General features: G+C 55.3%; 1 protein-coding gene across 1 annotated transcript; it reads left to right on the plus strand.

Moving 5' to 3' along the window:
- Positions 1–316: 316 nt before the first annotated feature.
- On the plus strand, positions 317–13,670 carry LOC136373430 (maestro heat-like repeat-containing protein family member 6). Its single transcript, XM_066338329.1, is given in 15 exon segments — positions 317–322; positions 1,381–1,549; positions 6,452–6,516; positions 6,630–6,953; positions 7,138–7,286; positions 7,541–7,688; positions 7,895–8,082; positions 8,084–8,302; positions 8,582–8,696; positions 8,873–9,010; positions 9,246–9,392; positions 9,526–9,681; positions 9,840–9,941; positions 10,345–10,617; positions 13,149–13,670. Coding segments are annotated over 15 exon segments (2,721 nt in total).
- Positions 13,671–16,844: the final 3,174 nt, after the last annotated feature.

Raw genomic sequence — 16,844 nt, forward strand, 5'->3', positions numbered from 1 at the left:
CTAGTAGGCAGTGGTGGCCACTGCCTGGATACAGGTAAGCCATCCCCTACTAAAAGGGTCTAACAACTTTGACAGATATGCCACTGGTGTCTTGCCCCTGCGGCCCTGACAGCATCTGTGTCCCCAGGCATCGCCGGGGTGCTCCTGCGGGGGCAGTCTGGAGAGCTCCAGCTCCTCCATGAGGGTGAGTGAGGGCCAAGCACTGTCAGTGTAGGCTGGTGGGGGGGACAGCTGCAATCTCTGGCCCGGCTGCGGAGGGTTTTGCTCCCTGTGTGGACGAGGAGTGGCATGGGCAGAGCCCAGAGATATTTCAAGGATGCGGGTGAGTGGATTCGTGGCCAGCTGATCCCGTTGCCCTCTCCTCTCTTGTGGCCATGGCAAGAGCTGTGCGGGATGGCCCTGACAGGACTTTCTCCTAGGATTTCCACAGCTCCGGGTTCTAGCTGTTGCTCTGTTCTTCTCTCTTCCAGCCCTTCAAGCCCTGAGGAGAGATGACAGCCCTTCCCACACAAGCCAAGTAGTTCAAGAGATATTCAGTGAAAGAGCTGCAGAAGAACACTTATCTGCTGGCTCAGAAGAACCAGTGTGTGTTTAAGGCCTCCAGATGCCATGGAAGATGAGACTACCTTTAGACCAAAAGAGATCAGCTGTAGCTCCAGGCACAGCTGATGACTGGCACAGCTGAACCTGTGGGAAGCTCCCGTGGCTTCAGCCCTCTCCTTGTAGATAGCTCCATCCCTCCTCTCCTATGTAAATAGCTTCATCCCTCCAGCCCTCAGACCCTGCCCATCCCATCTTTTTCCCTCCGCTCTCCCTCCTTGTTAACAGCTCCTTACCTCCCGCCCTGTGCCTTTGCCCATGCCTTTTTTCCCTCCTAGCCCTGTGCCTTTGCCCATGCCTTTTTTCCCTCCTAGCTCGTTCTTTGCTTTGCCTTCCATTAATAAGCAGTTTGGCTTGTTTGCATTACCTGCATCTCTGTGCAGCTGAAGCAGCGTAAAAACCTGAGTCCTAAGACACACAGGCCCCTGCTGCCATCCTCTTCTGCGCTGTGTTTTGTGCAGAGGCACAGAGGAACGAGGACAGATGAGGCTGGAAAGGTGCCTGTTCTGAAAGGTCCCAGTTCCACATTGTGGAGATGAAAATCTTGCTGAGCACCCTGAAGCCCCTGCATTCTGGAAGAAGCAACCTGAGTATGCTCTGAACCCAGCTGTGAGGGATTCCATGGCAAGCATCCACAGAAGGCAAAGGAGCTTGGAATACTGGAACATTCCAAGAACAGCTTCCTGAAAGCACAGCAATGCTCCATCCCTGCACAGGGTCAGGAAGAGGGCAGAACCAGAGACCATCAGGGCTTAACGGGGAGCTTTGGGTGTGCCTAAGGGCAAGCGAAGCAGCAGCACGGTGGCCGAGACTCGGACGCGCCACCGTGCCGATTGCCCCGAGCGCTGTCAGGCAGTGCCGGGATGCCGGCTGCGGTTCCGGTCCCCACAACTGAGGAATCACAGCCCCTGCCTCGGAGCCAGTCAGAAAGGCACCCAAGTGAGACCAAGTGAGAGAGAGAGCGCTCTTGGGCATGGCTGCAAACCAGCCCCTGCTTCTCCTTCCTCCACCTACGTTTGGGATCTGCTGTTAAAATAGGGAGACAAGAACATAGACAAGTCTTCACTTGGACTCAGATTTTGGGCAGCAGCTCTTTGAGGCATCCTGCACCCCAAATGTCTCTCATTTGCAAGTTCTTAATAATGGCTTGTTAGGTCTATTACAAAAAGTATTATTTATTGAATAGACAAAGGATTAACAGACATAAGACTTCAAATAGAGTATTTATGACACAGGATGAAACAAAAAGAGCTACTAGTAGATAAAAAATACAATGGATGACAAAAGATACCTCCATTACAGTTAGTGAATAGAATAGATGGGGAATTCATGTGACTTCCATCTAATTGATGATGGAATACACAGTCCTTTCCCTCAATTTCCTTTAAAATATCCACAAAGACACACAGGAGGATGTGCACACATTCAAGGAGAAGTCCTACATGTTTCCACAGTGTGTGTAGGAGACTTCTGTCTCGGTCAAAGTTTGTGTAGCTTTTATAGCTTGTAAAGTGAAGTGTCTGTCAGTCAGAAGTTCCAGCTTATCTCTCCACATCTTTTTCTCAAGGCAAGTAGGTCGCTATCAGAGGGGATGTTTATTGTGTCGCACCTCTGGTTTCAGAGACAACTCCTTTCATGGATTCATGTGGGGGGCAGAATGCACAGAATTACTGTACCAGCTGATACAATAGATAACCTCTTTTGTGGTAAATGGTAAGTCCTGCACCAGTCTGCTAATGGCAGCACCAGACAGGTTGTGCTCTCTGTGTTCCAAAGGCTGTGGAGAGGGGTGTGAACAGTGCTGCACATGCAGCGGGGAGTCCTGGAAGGTTCTGGCAAGAGCATCCTGTGAGAACAGGGCTCTGGTCTGTGGCCGGGAACAGCCCGGTTTTGCTGCTGTGACGGCAGGCAGGAGTTGGGGCAGGTGAGGAGGCAGCGGGCAGCTTGTGTTTGTAGAGGGCCTGAGGCTGCACGTCTGAACCTCCACCTGGAATCACACTGGGGGGAATCCGAGCTAGAGCTGGAGTGCCTGTCCAGAAAGGACCAGAAGGAATTCAGCCCTGCCAGGCTTTCTTAAGAGTGTGTTTGTGTTCCCCAGGAAAGCTCCAAATCTGTAGAATGCCTCTGGGGGAAAGGGGTTGATTTCTCAAGGAAAGCGCTTTCCGAGGAGCTCCCTGTGAGGAAGGTGCAAGTGTCCTCCTTTAGCTCTCTGTGGTCCTTTCAGTCCTTGAGGCCCATTACATTTGGAAGAGTGGCAGGGGAAGGGAGAAGGCTGTGAAGAGCAGGTTTGGAATCCACCTGGACCTGAACCAGAGACCAAGGCAAGCACCTGCAACAGGGTGTGTTAGCCCCCGCTTTGGACAGAGGTGTGAGCAGGAGCATCTCTGTCCAGCTGTGAGCCCAAAAGCTGTCTTTGAGAGCTGTGAATTAAAAGGCCTTCATTCACACACATCTCACATCTTACCCGTCTGCTGTGTTAAAACTTTTGGCGATATGAGGCAGCGGATTTACAGCTTGCACAGGTACCCACAGATCTAGGCCAACGCTGTTCCCTCAGGATACAGCAGTCCTGAGGCATCTCACCAAAGGTGCCTGATACTGCCCATTCCTTGTAGGCAAATCCGCGGCCAGCTGGGACAAGGAATTCTGCCGATCTGTATATTCTAAAACATGTGGGTTTATTGCAAGAGTTGTGGGTAAAAAGGCCTTGCCTTCAGCCACCAGCCTTGGCTGAAGGGAAGTCCCAAAGAGAGAGGGAGAAAGAACAGGAGGGTGTGGGCTAAGTGAGAAGGGAGTGAGAGAGCAATGTGGCAGGGGGGAAGACAGCAGGAGAGAGCAAGAGTAGGGGGAAGAGGAAGGGTAAGAGCGAGCTAAGAGCAGCGGGAAGCAGAGGAGAAAGAGGTAAGAGAGCGAGGTCCTTGTTACAATACATTGTATCTCCTTTTGTGATGAATATTCTAATTTTCAGTGACCAACCAACACAAGACACAAAATCCTATGGAATCTACATACAGCCTATAAGAACTACTATATTACCATACTGGGTTATATTTTAAACTCTAAAAACTACTCTTTAAACTTCTGTTTTGCTACACTGACCTTTGGATCCCTTAGCCAGCAGAAAGGGTTCTGCTGAATCAGAAAGGATTCTCCTTCAGCTAGCTAGACCATTGTTTTCAGGTTATATAGTAACTAAGACTCAGTATCCTACAACTCAAAGTAAGCTTTCATTTCTATCCCGATTATAGGTTTCATATTTTCAGAATCTTTTGCTGAGCAATCATATTTATAAGGTTTCGCTGATTCATCTTCCCCAACACTTGTGACACCACTTGCTTTCCTTTGGAATCTTCTACCTCCACCAAGAGTAAAGAGGGAGCTGGAGAACAAGCCAGCCGGGCTGCTGTCCATCCTTTCCCAGCAGTCCTGGTTAAGTGGACAAGTCCAAGCTGAGCGCAGACGTGCAAATGGAACAGCCGTGCGCAGGAAGGGTCGGTGGGAAGGATGATCCAGGAACCGTAGGCCTGGCAGCCTGAGCTTGCTACCGGGGAAGGCCTTGGAGCACATCCTCCTGAGTGCCATCCCACGGCACGCGCAGGGAACCGGGGGTCTGCTGGAGGGTGGGAAAGCCCTGAGGGGGGATGGGGACAGCTGGGCGTCCCAGCAGGGTGTTGAGCTGGGCTTGGTGTTGGTGGGCGTGTTGGGGAAGGAGCTGTCTGGAAGGTGAGAGGTCTAGGCTGGAATTGGAGCCAGTTTGAAGGCACAGCTTTGGTTATGGAGGCCATAAGGAATAGTTGGGACTTTTTCTGTTAGAGTTCCTGCTTCTCCTGCAGCGAAGGAGCGAGGAAAGCTGTACTTTATTGGCCTCTTAAATATCTGTAGCAGAGGGAGGATTAGCCCTTTTGCAATGGACTCATTTGTTTGAGCTACTTTTGTAACACTGAGTGGACTTTGATTCCTGGAGAGCTTTTATTCCTTAAGAGAATTGGGTTCTTATCATCCCTTCACAGAAGAATGCTTGAAACCAAAGCAAGGCCTTTCTTTTGCCTCTGTGTAGTCCTGTGTTTTGTGAAGTGACATTCAATGGATGACCTTAAGGCAAATGTGTTGCTTCTTTGAGATGGGAAGGAAACTTCCAAATCTATCAGGTTCTCAGGCCATTCCCATTAATTTAGGAAGTTTGAAACTTTTTTGAACTATGTAAATTGAGGAATGGAAAGAAAAGCTTGCCTTAATAGAGGATTCTTAAAAGCCAGATCTATCTATGCCTTTGTGGGAAGGTAATCTTGTGCTGCAGGAAATCACTCCAACGAGAAAACAATGTCAGCATGGAGTAACAGCTTCTGACAAGAGACCAAGTGTTGCCAGCAGCTGCTCCAGGTGCTCCTGCCAACATCCCGTGTAGGAAGGTGCACTGCCCTCAATGCACATTGGTTTAGGCTGCCCTGTGGCAGAGAAGCCCCCCAGCGCACAGGTCTCTGGGGCAGCAGAGGATGCCAGTGCTGCCCAGGCTCAAGGGGAGTGGCAGGTCTCCTTGGGTGGGGACTCTGCCACATCTGCAGATTTCAGTGTTCCCCTGGCCCCAGGGGTCAGAGCAGCACTCGTGCCCTGGCCCACACATTCCTTGTCTGTGTCACACCCACAGTTTTAGGGTGGCCACCAGGTGGGACCTGTCCCAAGGAGGCCATGCCAGCTTCTGTGCAAGGCCCCGTGCCCTTCCTGCTGTGGCTGTGTCGGCAGCCCTGGGGGCTCCTTCTGCTGCCCTGAGCCTGCAGAGCAGGGCAGCGTTTGCCCATGGTTTGAGCCGTTCCAAAAGATCCTGTCCCAGGGCTGTCTTAGACACTTGGGGCGAGGGATTCCTTCCAACCTGGGCCACTTTGGCTGGGAGCGGCCCCAGGGTAGGTGGTGGTGTGTCTAAGGGCCCTTTGTGACACGCTGGAGCCCCATGGTCACCATGGCATGGAACGGTACAGCGTGCCCAAGGACCGTTTGTGACATGTGGTGACATAGGTGCTGGCAACAACGCAGCCACGCCTCATTCTTTGGAGCGGGCGACGGGACAGGACGCGCCAGAGCAGTGCTGTGAGGAGCCCCCGCACAGCGCACTCATTTGTGCCTGACCCGGAGCTTTTCCGAGGAGTGACTCGTGCAGCTGACCTCACGGCCAGACTGCAAGGCTTGGTGACTCGGAGGGTTTCCAAGGCATCTCCTATCGCAGTGGCCTGTGCTCTCCAGGCCAGACTGCGAGATTTGGTGACCTGAATCCTCTACGAGGAATCTCCTGTCATTGTGGCAGGAGCCCTCGAGCCCGGAGAGCAGGACTTGCTGTCCTGCAGCCTTCCTGAGGCTTCTCGGTCACAGGTGCTTTCAAGGCACAACTGCACAACTTGTTGACCCAGAGCTTTCCTGAGGCCTCTCTCTAAGGGGTGCTCTGGCATGGCGGGCAGATTTCTTGGCCTGTCCAAAGTATTCAGGGGGAAAAGAAAGAAAGGCCCTGGAGCTGCCCCAGCACAAGAGCCTGAAGAGGTGGAGCAGTTCAAGCCACTGCAGGATGGTGAGATGCAGAGCTGGGCCACTGCAGGATGGCTGCAGCCAGCACGGCCCCATCCCATCCCATCCCATCCCATCCCATCCCATCCCATCCCATCCCATCCCATCCCATCCCATCCCACCTGCTGTGGACATGCCCGAGGACAGGATGGAAGAGGGGCTGGGGCTGAACATTGCAGCGTCCTTGCTGCATCCCCTGGGGCATCCTGGGGCAGTCCCAGCCTGGGGAGGACAGGGCTGGGCTGTGTTCTCCAGCCTCTCCCGAAGCCCCTCAGCTATTGCTGCTCTCGCTCTTTGCCAGATGCAGCCACAGACCGCACACAAGAGCAGGAGCCTGCCCGTGGCCTCTTCCGAAGAACACTGAAGGTACCTGCAGCCATCCCCGCCTGGGCTGGGCCTGCTGTCACTGCTCAGCCGAGCACCACGCTTGGAGCACCCATGCAACATGTCTCTCTTCCCTGTCCTTTGTTCTCCTGCAGATGTTCCGGAAGTTCCTGCGCATTTGGCGCAGAAAGACCAGCACCACTGCAACAGAGGCTGAGTCTGACTGCCGGGTGATCGAGCTCCAGGCAGAGCCTGATGTCAGCACAGATTTAGATAAGGAATCTGAAGATTCAGACCCTGCAATGAATGATCACAGGGCAAAGGCTGACACGGCTGTGCCTGAGAATGTGGTCATAACAATCGTCAACAGTGAAGAGACTCGGGGCTTCGGAGATACTGGCACCACAGCCACTCCCACTGTGATTCCTGCTCCCACTAGGAATTTTTTCCAGACGAGTGGTATTTCCTATGAGCAGCAGGTAAACAGCCTGGGGCCAGGGCTGGAGGCCTTCCAAGATCTTGTGTCCCCTGAAGCCACAGCCACTGGGCCCCCTCAGCCTTTGAGGCCAGCACAGTGTGGCAGGAAGGGAAGCACTTCTTGGCGGAAGCTGAGGAACTTGCTCCCTCGGACAGCGCTCCAAGTCTTCCCCATGCCTCTTCCAGGTGCCAGCCATTGTTCGGAACATTCACCAGAGTCTGGCATCCCAGGCACATGTGGATACCAGGCTGCCCATGGACATTGTGAAGTTAGCTAAAGAACACCCAGCTGACGTGGTGCTGACCCTCCTGCGCTGTGCCCCAACATGTGACAGGTACGGGGCCTGCCTGCCTTGGGAGTTCAGGGCTCACCAGCCATTAGGGCCATCACCCTGCACGGCCTGTGCAATGCACTCTGCCAGACAGGCAGAGAGGTCCAGGACTCTCGGGCCCCTCTGTTTCCCGAGCCTGCTGCCATGCTCCCTCCCTGCCCTTCAGGGCACTGGGGCTCTCTCACCTGGCCTCCAGAGCTGCACAGGGCATGGTAGTGTGACTGAGATGCCTTTGACACTGAGCTCTGATTCCACAGAGCTGCTGCAACAATGTGGAGAGCCATAGGCTCATCAAGACAAGCGATGGAGAAGGTACTGCCAACACTGGTCCGTGTAATGGAGCACTTGCCAATGTACAGGACGAGCACCTCTGATAGGGACAACAAGGACGTTTTTGCCCTGGCTGTGAGTTTTTTGGGCCTTTGATCGTCCACAGGTGTCCTCTCCAGCAGCTCTCCATCCTCCCCCTACCTCAGGCACTGGGCTGAAACCTGGGCTAAGGGAAGGCTCAGTGGGCACCAGGCCCGCTGCTCCCCCTGCGTCTCTCCCCTGGGGCCCTGCCACATGGACACCACGGCATTGAGTGCTCTCTTGGTCTGCTTCTTTTGCAGGCAACCCTGGTGCTCTGGGTGATTGTCCAGGTGCCTCAGCGCCATGAGGCGGTGATGCATGCTTCCTACCCTCTGTTTATGGCTCTGCTCCTCCGTGTTGTCATCACCACACAGCAGATGCCAGAGGAAGTTGATTACTTCTGGAGAGCATGCCAGCAGGAACACCACCTTCCCAACAACCCCAACAGGTCCCGGTCCTTCTGTGGTTCCCATGCCCTTGTAGCCAGTGCCAGTGCTCCCAGTGTGACCCAGGCCTTGCTCTGCACACAGGTTTGCAGTGCAGGCCATGAAGGCTCTGCTCTGCTGTCTGCAGTATGAGCCTCTGTTGATGGCAATGCAGCGCAAGCGCGGATGGGACACCATGCACTGTGCTGACACCCAGCACTATGCCATGGGTCTACTGGCCAGGTGAGGCTCCCTTCACTCCTCCGTCCCCAGCATTTGTGCTCTGTGCTCAGGGTGCCCCCCACAGCGCCTATGCTCATGGGCCAGAGAGCCTCAGCACTGAGGGACGGCTGAGCAGACTGGAAAAGGCTGGGAAAGGCTGGGTGCAAGGAGGATCCACCTCCCAAAATGCCCACATCTCCTCCTGGGATGCTGGGGAAAGACCGGACATCTGTGAGTCAGTCCTGGGAAAGGTTTCCCTCCCTCCACTTCAGGCTCTTTGTGCCTTTTTCCTCCTGAAAGGGAGATGCGCCGTGACTTGATCCGCTTGTGTTCCCACATTGCATACCGCCTTGTCTTGAGGCTCAGCAAGGAGCAGCCAAGCTGGGATCTGCCTTTACTGGCATTCCTTGTGGAGGTGAGCCTGAAGGCCAGCTGCCTGGCTGAGCTGCCTCCCAGCTCTCTGCCCTCTCATAGCCACATCCCGTGCATGGGACACCGCCTGTGCCCTGTGCTGCTGCTGCCTGGGGCCGGCCCTGTGCGGTTCCGGGGTCCTGCCGGCCTGGCCCTGTGTCACTGCCCTGTGCCTTTCAGGTCCTCCAGTGCTTGGACGTGACTAAGTGCTGTGACACAGTCCTGAACGTCATGTCAAGGTACCTGCAGAGCGTGTGCAGGCAGAGGCGTCGCCTGGCGCTCAGAGGTCTTGTGGTGCTCAGCAAGGAGCCCTCCATGGTGAGACGGGGGCAGCGGCTGAAGCTGCACTGGGGAGAGCAGCCCAGTGGGCTGGCTGGGCTTCAGGAGCTGAGGCAGCTGCTCCAAGCTCTCCTGCCTCAGCTGCCCGGGTGCTTTGGGACAGGCCTTTGGTCTCTGGGCCCTGCAGCAGCAGGCTGGGCTTGCAGTGCCAGGGGGCCGCTGTTGGTGGTGCAGCTGTTCATGGCTTCACAGCATAGCCTTGTGTTCCACACAGACCAGACCTATACGCAGCCTGTCTCAAAGTTTTCTGGATCTGCTGGGCCTCTCTGTCTTCATGAATATGCTCCAGAGAAAACGTCTCATGATATCTAGTGCTTCTGCCCTGATCCTGGCCAGTCTACTGCTGCCACTCTTTGAAAACGTAAGGCTCTGTTGCCCCTAGTCACAGGCACTGGCTGTGGCCCAGAAACATTGTGCTTGGTGGATTTTCATGCCTTTCTCCATGTGGGCTGGAGAAGTTCGTGCTTAGGTCATTTCCTCCTTCTTTCCTACAGGACAACAGCCATGTGCAGCTCCTCTCCATTCAACTTCTTCAGAAAGTGATGGAGTTGGTAGTGGGTGAGGGGAAAAAGCCCCTGGAGAGAATTGTGAGCCAGAGCCTGCTCCCTCTCTTCTTGCACTGCCATGATGAGAGCTGGGATGTGGCAAAGGTGAGGTTTTGTGTGATGCTGGTGCATCCCTGGAGGGGGCTCGGCTGCCTCTTGCCCTGGTGCCTCCCAGGCGGCAGCCTCCTCCTGGCCTTGGCACAGGGATGAAAGTCCTGTGTCTTAGACAGTGGTGCCATCTCGTCATTTCTGCTGCTCTCCAGGCCTCTTGGGAAACATTGCATTGTGCAACCAAGTTCTTGAAGAAGACGGATCTCCAGGAGGTGCTGAAGACAGAGCAGACATTGAAAATCACTGACTGTCTGGTAAGGATGGCCTGGAAAAGCCCGAGTCCCAGCCTGAAGAAGCCTCTTTCCCCGGCCCTAAGTGTGTGGTGTTGGCAGCTGTGGCCCTTTGCCCAGTGGTGCTGCCAGGGGCTCCAGCCTGCGCCCCACACGCCGCTCTCTTCCCCGGGCCGCGCGGGCTCTTCTCCAGGCTGGTGTGGCCCCGAGCCGGGTGCCCATGGAGCCCCGGCCCAGTGGGGCTGCGGGATGGCCCCACGGCTCCCAGGGCAGCACCTGGCCCTGTGCCCCCTGCAGAGCCTGGTGCCGGCAGCTGCTGGCCGGGCCTCGCGGCTGTGTGGCCAGGGGAGGCCAGGGCCGGGCGCGGCGAGAGCCCGGCCGAGGGGCAGAGCCCGCGCCAACCCTTCCCTGCTGCCGCTCTCTGCAGCTGGCAGACGACAGGAGCCGAGCGGCCGAGACCCTGCGCCAGGCCCTGCCGTACCTGGAGAACCCGCAGGAGCCCCTGCGAGAGGCGGCCATCAGGTTCATCAGTGAGCCACGAGCCCGGGCTCCCTCCCCGGCCCGCCGCAGCTCGGCCCCCGCCCCGACCCCGGCTGCTGCCCCAGCTGCGGCGGCGTCCGGGCCCAGTGCTGTGGAGCCCCGCCTGCCGTCAGGGCTGCTGCCGCCCTCTGGCAGCCGTGCCCTGGGGCGGCAGCATGCGGCAAGGGCCCGGGCTGAGCCCTGCTGGGGCAGGAGGCCGTGTGGCCACAGGGCCGGCAACGCCGCTGGCAGGGCGCGGTGCCGCTGGGGCCCTGACAGGCTCTGTGTTCCCAGAGATGGCCAGGATGCTTATGAGTGGGCAGAAGGAAGCGCTCCAGGTCCTCAGTGAGGGTGAGTGATGGCCGTGGGCTGGCAGTGGGATATGGCAGGGAGGGGCTGCACTGCCTAGACAGGGAGCTGTGTGACCTGGCCCGGCTGTGGAGGGCTTTGTTCACTGTGTGGACGAGGGGTGGTGAGGGCATAGCACAGAGAGATTTCAGGGACACGGGGAGGATTCAGGTCAGCACTTTCTGGCTGATGCTGTTGGCCTCTCGATCTTGGAGCCTTTGCAAGAGCTGAGAGGAACGGCCTTGGGAGGAGGGTCTCCTAGGATTCCTGCAGGTGTGCGCCCTGACTGTGGCTCTCTTCCTCTGTGTTCTGCCTTTCAAGCCCAGTTTGGCAGAAGAACTGAAGGATTAGATTCATTTTCAGGATGCAGTGAAGCAGTGTCCCACGAACAGCACCAGCAGACACTGAAGAGGACGGCACCTCCCACTGCCACTGTAGCTGCAAGCACAGCTGATGACTGGCACCGCTGAGCTTGTGGGATGCTCGCGTTGCTTCATCCCTCTCTCTCCCTTTTGACAGCTCCTTAGCTTAAGCCCTCAGACCCTCCCCATCTCCTTTTTTACCCTTCCAGCTCATCCCTTTGCTTTGCCTTTAATTAATAAACACTTTGGCTTCTTCACTTTATCTGCATCTCTGTGGAGCTGAAGTGGCGTAAAAACGACACACAGGCCCCTGATGCCGTCATCTTCCACGCCGTGTTTTGTGCAGACACATGAGGGAGCGAGGCCACATCAGGCTGGAAAGGTGCCTGTGCTAAAGGTCCAGTTCCACACACCACTGTGGAGCTGAGGGTCTTGCTGAACACCCTGAAGGCCCGCAGTGGGACAAGGAGCCTGTGTGTCAGGGACCAAAGTCGTGTCTAAGGCCTTGCCATATTTGCTACGCTGTGGTGCATGCCAACAAGACGATGAAGAACAGGCAAGGAAGGAAACCTTAGGGTTTAAGTGGTGAGAATTTGACCCTTAAGAGAAACAAGGGATCGGTCAATGGATGGGAAGTGAACCTGTGAAAGAGGAACACTACACAGTGGAGCTGCTGTTGGCAGGGAGGTGTTATCATAAGGCAGTGGCCAAGCGTGAGATGACATCGTAACTGGAAAAACTCGACTCCTGTGGAGAAGACATTCTGGGGTGCAGGGACGAGAAGGACAAAATGCATGCTGCATTGAGGGGAACGCAGGGATGCTGCGTGTTGCCGAGCAGACATGCGGCTCTCTGTAAGAGCCCAGGACCGCTGAGGGGCCGTGGGTGTGCCCTGAGGGCCACGGGAGGGGCGGGCGGGTCCCCCCGGCCCGGCCGCCGCTGCCCGCTCCCCGCCGTAGGGGGGCGTTTCTTGCCCAGGCACGGGCGGCCCCGCCCCTCGCTCCCCCAAGCCGCGGGGTGGGAACTCGAACCGCCGTGTCCGACCCTCTGGGCCCGGCGCCGGGCGGACTTCCTTAAGCTGTCTCTGCTTTTCAGCGATCTCCTCCTTTGAAATTATGACCTTTTCCTAAGTGAAATATGGGGTTAGAAATTAGAGGATATAAATCATAAAAAATTAGAAGAATAATAATTAAAGGATAGGCATTCAGATGGTGTGTATTGTGGTTGGATAGGAATAGGTGGCTCGGAAGATCGCGGGTGTAACGGGAAGAGCAGAGAACACTCCAACTTTCCAAAGATAAGTTATCACTACAAGAATGTAAGCCTCTACTAACATGTGCCAGTACTTTTTTATTTTTTCTTCTAACCCAGGAAATGTAGCAATACCCCTCTGACGTAGTAAAGACCCCAGAGTATATAAACTGCATATTTGAGATAATAAAAGCCTTTTGTAACCGTCCACCATACTGGCGTAAGCGTGTTACTGGCCCGGCGGTACCAGCAGAATGTACACGCTGTGCTGTCTGTTCTGAAGACCATGCCGCCACTGTTGCAGAAAAGAAACAGCAACAAGTGGTGCCGAAACCCGGGAGAACCTTGGCGGACGGGATTTTCGCTTGGAAGGAGACAGCGGCAGTAGCGGCTGGCCCGATCTACTGCGAAGGAGGACAGGGGGACGCCCCATGAACCAGCAAACGGCATGGAAGCCTTAGCGAAGGTTGTAAGTCTGATGGAGGTCCACTGGGGGATACGGTGCGACCAAAGGGATTTATTTCTTGCTATTGCAAGGCTTTTGGATTTGGGCGCGATAAAGCGCCCCGTAGATATATTACAATCAGAAGATTGGAAGAGATATACTGCTGCTCTGGCTGAAGATACAAAAGCCACCGACAGCGGAAAAGTTTTAAAAGCATAGGGAAAAGTTGAGAAAGCGTTGCGGAAAGCAATAGAAGAACAAGAAACTTGGAACGCTGCAAAAACATGTTTATGTGCCGTTACGCAGCAAAAAGGGGGGGGGCTACAAGACCGTGGGACCAGCCGGAGACACGCGGGGAGTGAAGGGGGGGCGCTACGGGACCGCGGAACCCCCCGGGGACGCGCGGGAAGCGGGCGCATTACACCCTTCCCCGAGCGCATGCCTGAACCCACCGGAGCCCACAGGAGACCCCCAGACCCTCCCACGGGAACCCCCGGATCTGAAACCACCCGAAAAAACCGTGGTTTTCCCGATCGTTCCTCCCCGCCGCGTCCAGGGTCCGAGTGTATCCGGCAACGGCACCTCGCCGGGTTCAGAGGCGCTCCCGCCGAGCGCGCCGGGCAGCGACTCCCCCAGCAGAGCCCGAGACCGTGGTTTCTCCGACCGCTGAGCCACGGCGGCAGGCGGAGGAATGCACGCGGTTTTTCTGGGGAAAGCTCGCGCGTGAAGCGAGGGACGCCGAGAAAAGGGCTGGCGCCGGGGCACAAGCGGCAGCCCCACCGCCGCCGCCACCGCCTCCATATGGCCAAGATGGCGCTGACCGTCTAGAGCGGGGGCGGGGCGGCCGACCGCATGGCGCACAAAACCCGGAAGTGCGAACCCCTGCGACCACGCGTACGCGGCAGACCAGTAGAAGTCCGGACCTGCCGGTCTCCACAGCGCACGCGCGGGAGAGCGAGATGGGCGGACACGCGATCGGAAACTGCTCCCAATGCCATCTTACAAGGGAACCCCTCCTCAAGAGGGACGGGGCGAGCCCAGGGGGTGGGAATAGGACTGCCCCCAAGAGGCGCGCCGGCGCCACCCCCGGGAGGAGGGGAGGGGCCGGGAGCAGGAGGCGGAACGGGGCCGAACCCGAGGGGACGACCAAACCCACCCGCGGAAGGCGGAACGGGGGCGGAGCCCGACAAAAAGGCATAGCAAACCGGAAGTCTACCACCAGTCTGCTTCCGACACGGAGGGGAGCCACAGCTCCGCGGCTAGTTATACAGAGAGCTCCGAGTCTGATACAGAAACGGAGATAACAGAATTTATGAGGTTTACAGCGAAACCGAGCAAAGCTTTTAACAATGTAAGGGAACAAACTCAGTACAAACTCACCGATTGGGGAAAAATAAAGGTAGCATGCGCCGAATGGAAACCGGCTGCTGCGATACATGCATTCCCTGTAAGAGTTACCGGTGCATGGCAGAACTTAAGGCGGACCTACACCCCGCTGAGCACAAAGGAGGTACAAGCAGTGGTGAAAGCGGTTCAGGAAAAGGGGATTAATTCAGCCATTGTGTCCACACTGCTGGATGGTCTTTTTAGCAATGATGATATGCTGCCTTTCGATATTTCACAGGTAACCCATATGCTTTTTGACGGGGCAGGGCTGATTGTATTTCAGCAGGAATGGTCCGATCATTGCACAGCTGCACTAGCTCAAGCTTCAGGGCAGGGACAGCCTCTCCACGGCTCCACCCTGTCCAGACTGCTAGGCAAGCATGATGATGTGGCTACACCGCAGGACCAGGCAACACACCTCTCAGCAGAGGAAGTGAAAGCAACAACCAGAGCAGCTAGGGAGGCCATAAGAGCGGCTTCTCGGGTAGTGGACAAGTCAACACCATGGTCCACTATCAAGCAGGAGAAAAGCGAAGGCTTCACACACTTCGTAGATCGTTTGCAAGCTGCAATTGACTCATCTACCCTGCCTGCAGCTGCAAGAGGACCTGTGGTGACTGATTGTCTGAAACAACAGTGTAACACTGTCACCAAAGATATCCTGCGCTCTCTGCCAGCAGGGGCCAGCTTGGCTGACATGATCAAACATGTGGTAAAAGAAGAACAGCTAATACCTATGCAGGCTGTGGTTCATACCATAACCAATGCCATGGCATGCTTGAGGTGTGGCCAAGCAGGTCATGTAGCAGCAAGCTGTCCCCAGCCAGCACAGCAGCCCGTGGCAGCACCCTCGACCCAACAGCGCCAGAGACCGACCTGCTGGAATTGTGAGAGAAAGGGCCATGTGGCCAAGGAATGTAGATCCAGGCCCCGGGGAAACGGAAGGGGGAGGGGGCATGTGGGCCATACTCAGCCTCCTCCCACTGCGAGATGGCCCATCCTTCCTAACACCCAGTGGGGCAGGGGACCTTCATACCCCATATATATACAGGAACCAGTTAGTATTTCATCCCCGCCAGCCATTCAGTGGCAGAACTGCGCAGCACCACCAGCAACAATTATGCACCCTTCACCACCACAAACTGTGCCAGTGTCACAGGGTCAGCAGGGGACGTCCCAGAGCGGAACCCCTGAGTGGCCCTGGTCATGAAAGTAGGGAAGGAGCCCTTGAGAATGTGGGGAACATGTCAACTCTATGTCAGTCAAGACCCTCACGTTTTGGAGCTTCAGTTTTTGGCAGACACTAAATCAGACTGCACCATTTTTCCCCAATCACATTGGCCCAGACATTGGCAAATAAAAGAAGTCCCTCCGGTGAACGGGGTGGGGGGACAATCCAGGGCATGGAAAAGCACCCAATTGGTGGCTATAATACTTCACACAAAAAAGGGACCAGAACAAACAGTTGCAATTTACCCTTACATTTTGCAAGATTCTCCACCCTTAATAGGAAGGGATGTCCTGGCTATGCTCGGAGTCAGGATCACAAATTTATAATGAGGGCCACTGCCTTACACCCTCTGCTGCCAATCAAATTGATTTGGAACTCATCAGACCCTGTATGCGTCGAGCAGTGGCCCCTGTCAGAGCCTTGAGTGGCAGCATTATTAGAACTGGTTGAACGGGAACTGCAAAAGGGTCACATAAACCCACAAGAGCCCAACAAGTTCCTACAGTTCACCTGGGCACCCGCAGGTTGCAAGACACCTCTCTTTGTACATGGAAACTCCTATCGAAACAGCTATAAAATCCCTAGATTTCGAAAATGCATATACTATAACATGACAGTCTTGCAGCCCAATCATCCTAGTTGGACAGTGGGTAAAGCATGGACAGTGGTCCTTCAAGGGTCGAAAAAGTGGGTGAATGTGCGAATTACCAGGCTCCAACCCTCAGCATCCCGAGCGGTTGGACCCAACAAGGTGATTAAAAGCACGCAGACAAAGAGAAACATGACCTACCCCAAAGCCTTACCCACAAGCGTCACCAAAATCCCAATTAGCGATGCAAAAGCCTTTCAGATAGACCGTTTAGCCAGGTCAGACCCGGACCCAATCCTTCGTATGTTAGAAGCTACCTTCCTATCCCTGAACGAATCTAACCCTAACCTAACCAATTCCTGTTGGCTTTGTTATGATGTCCAACCCCCTTTCTATGAAGGAGTTGCTTTAAACACCCCATTCAGTTACTCCACAGCTGATGCACCTCACCAGTGCAGATGAGACACACCCCGCAGAGGTATTACCCTGAGTCAAGTCACAGATCGAGGCAAATGCTTTGGTAATGCAACCCTAGCTGAGTGAAAAGGGAATGTCTGCACCAGAGTTGTAAAGCCCAGCAGAAAAAACAATAAGTGGGTAGTTCCGTCTGCGTCTGCAATGTGGGTTTGTCAGAGATCTGGAGTAAGTCCGTGTGTATTTCTTCCCAAGTTCAATGATTCTAACGACTTCTGTGTCCAAGTTCTGATTGTTCCTGGAGTCCTGTAACACTCAGATGAAGAAATGTACAGCCTTTTCGAAAAATCCAACAGGCTCCACAAAAGAGAGATAATGACAA

This window comes from Sylvia atricapilla, chromosome W (genome assembly GCF_009819655.1).
Source record: "Sylvia atricapilla isolate bSylAtr1 chromosome W, bSylAtr1.pri, whole genome shotgun sequence".
Classification (NCBI taxonomy): Eukaryota; Metazoa; Chordata; class Aves; order Passeriformes; family Sylviidae; genus Sylvia; species Sylvia atricapilla.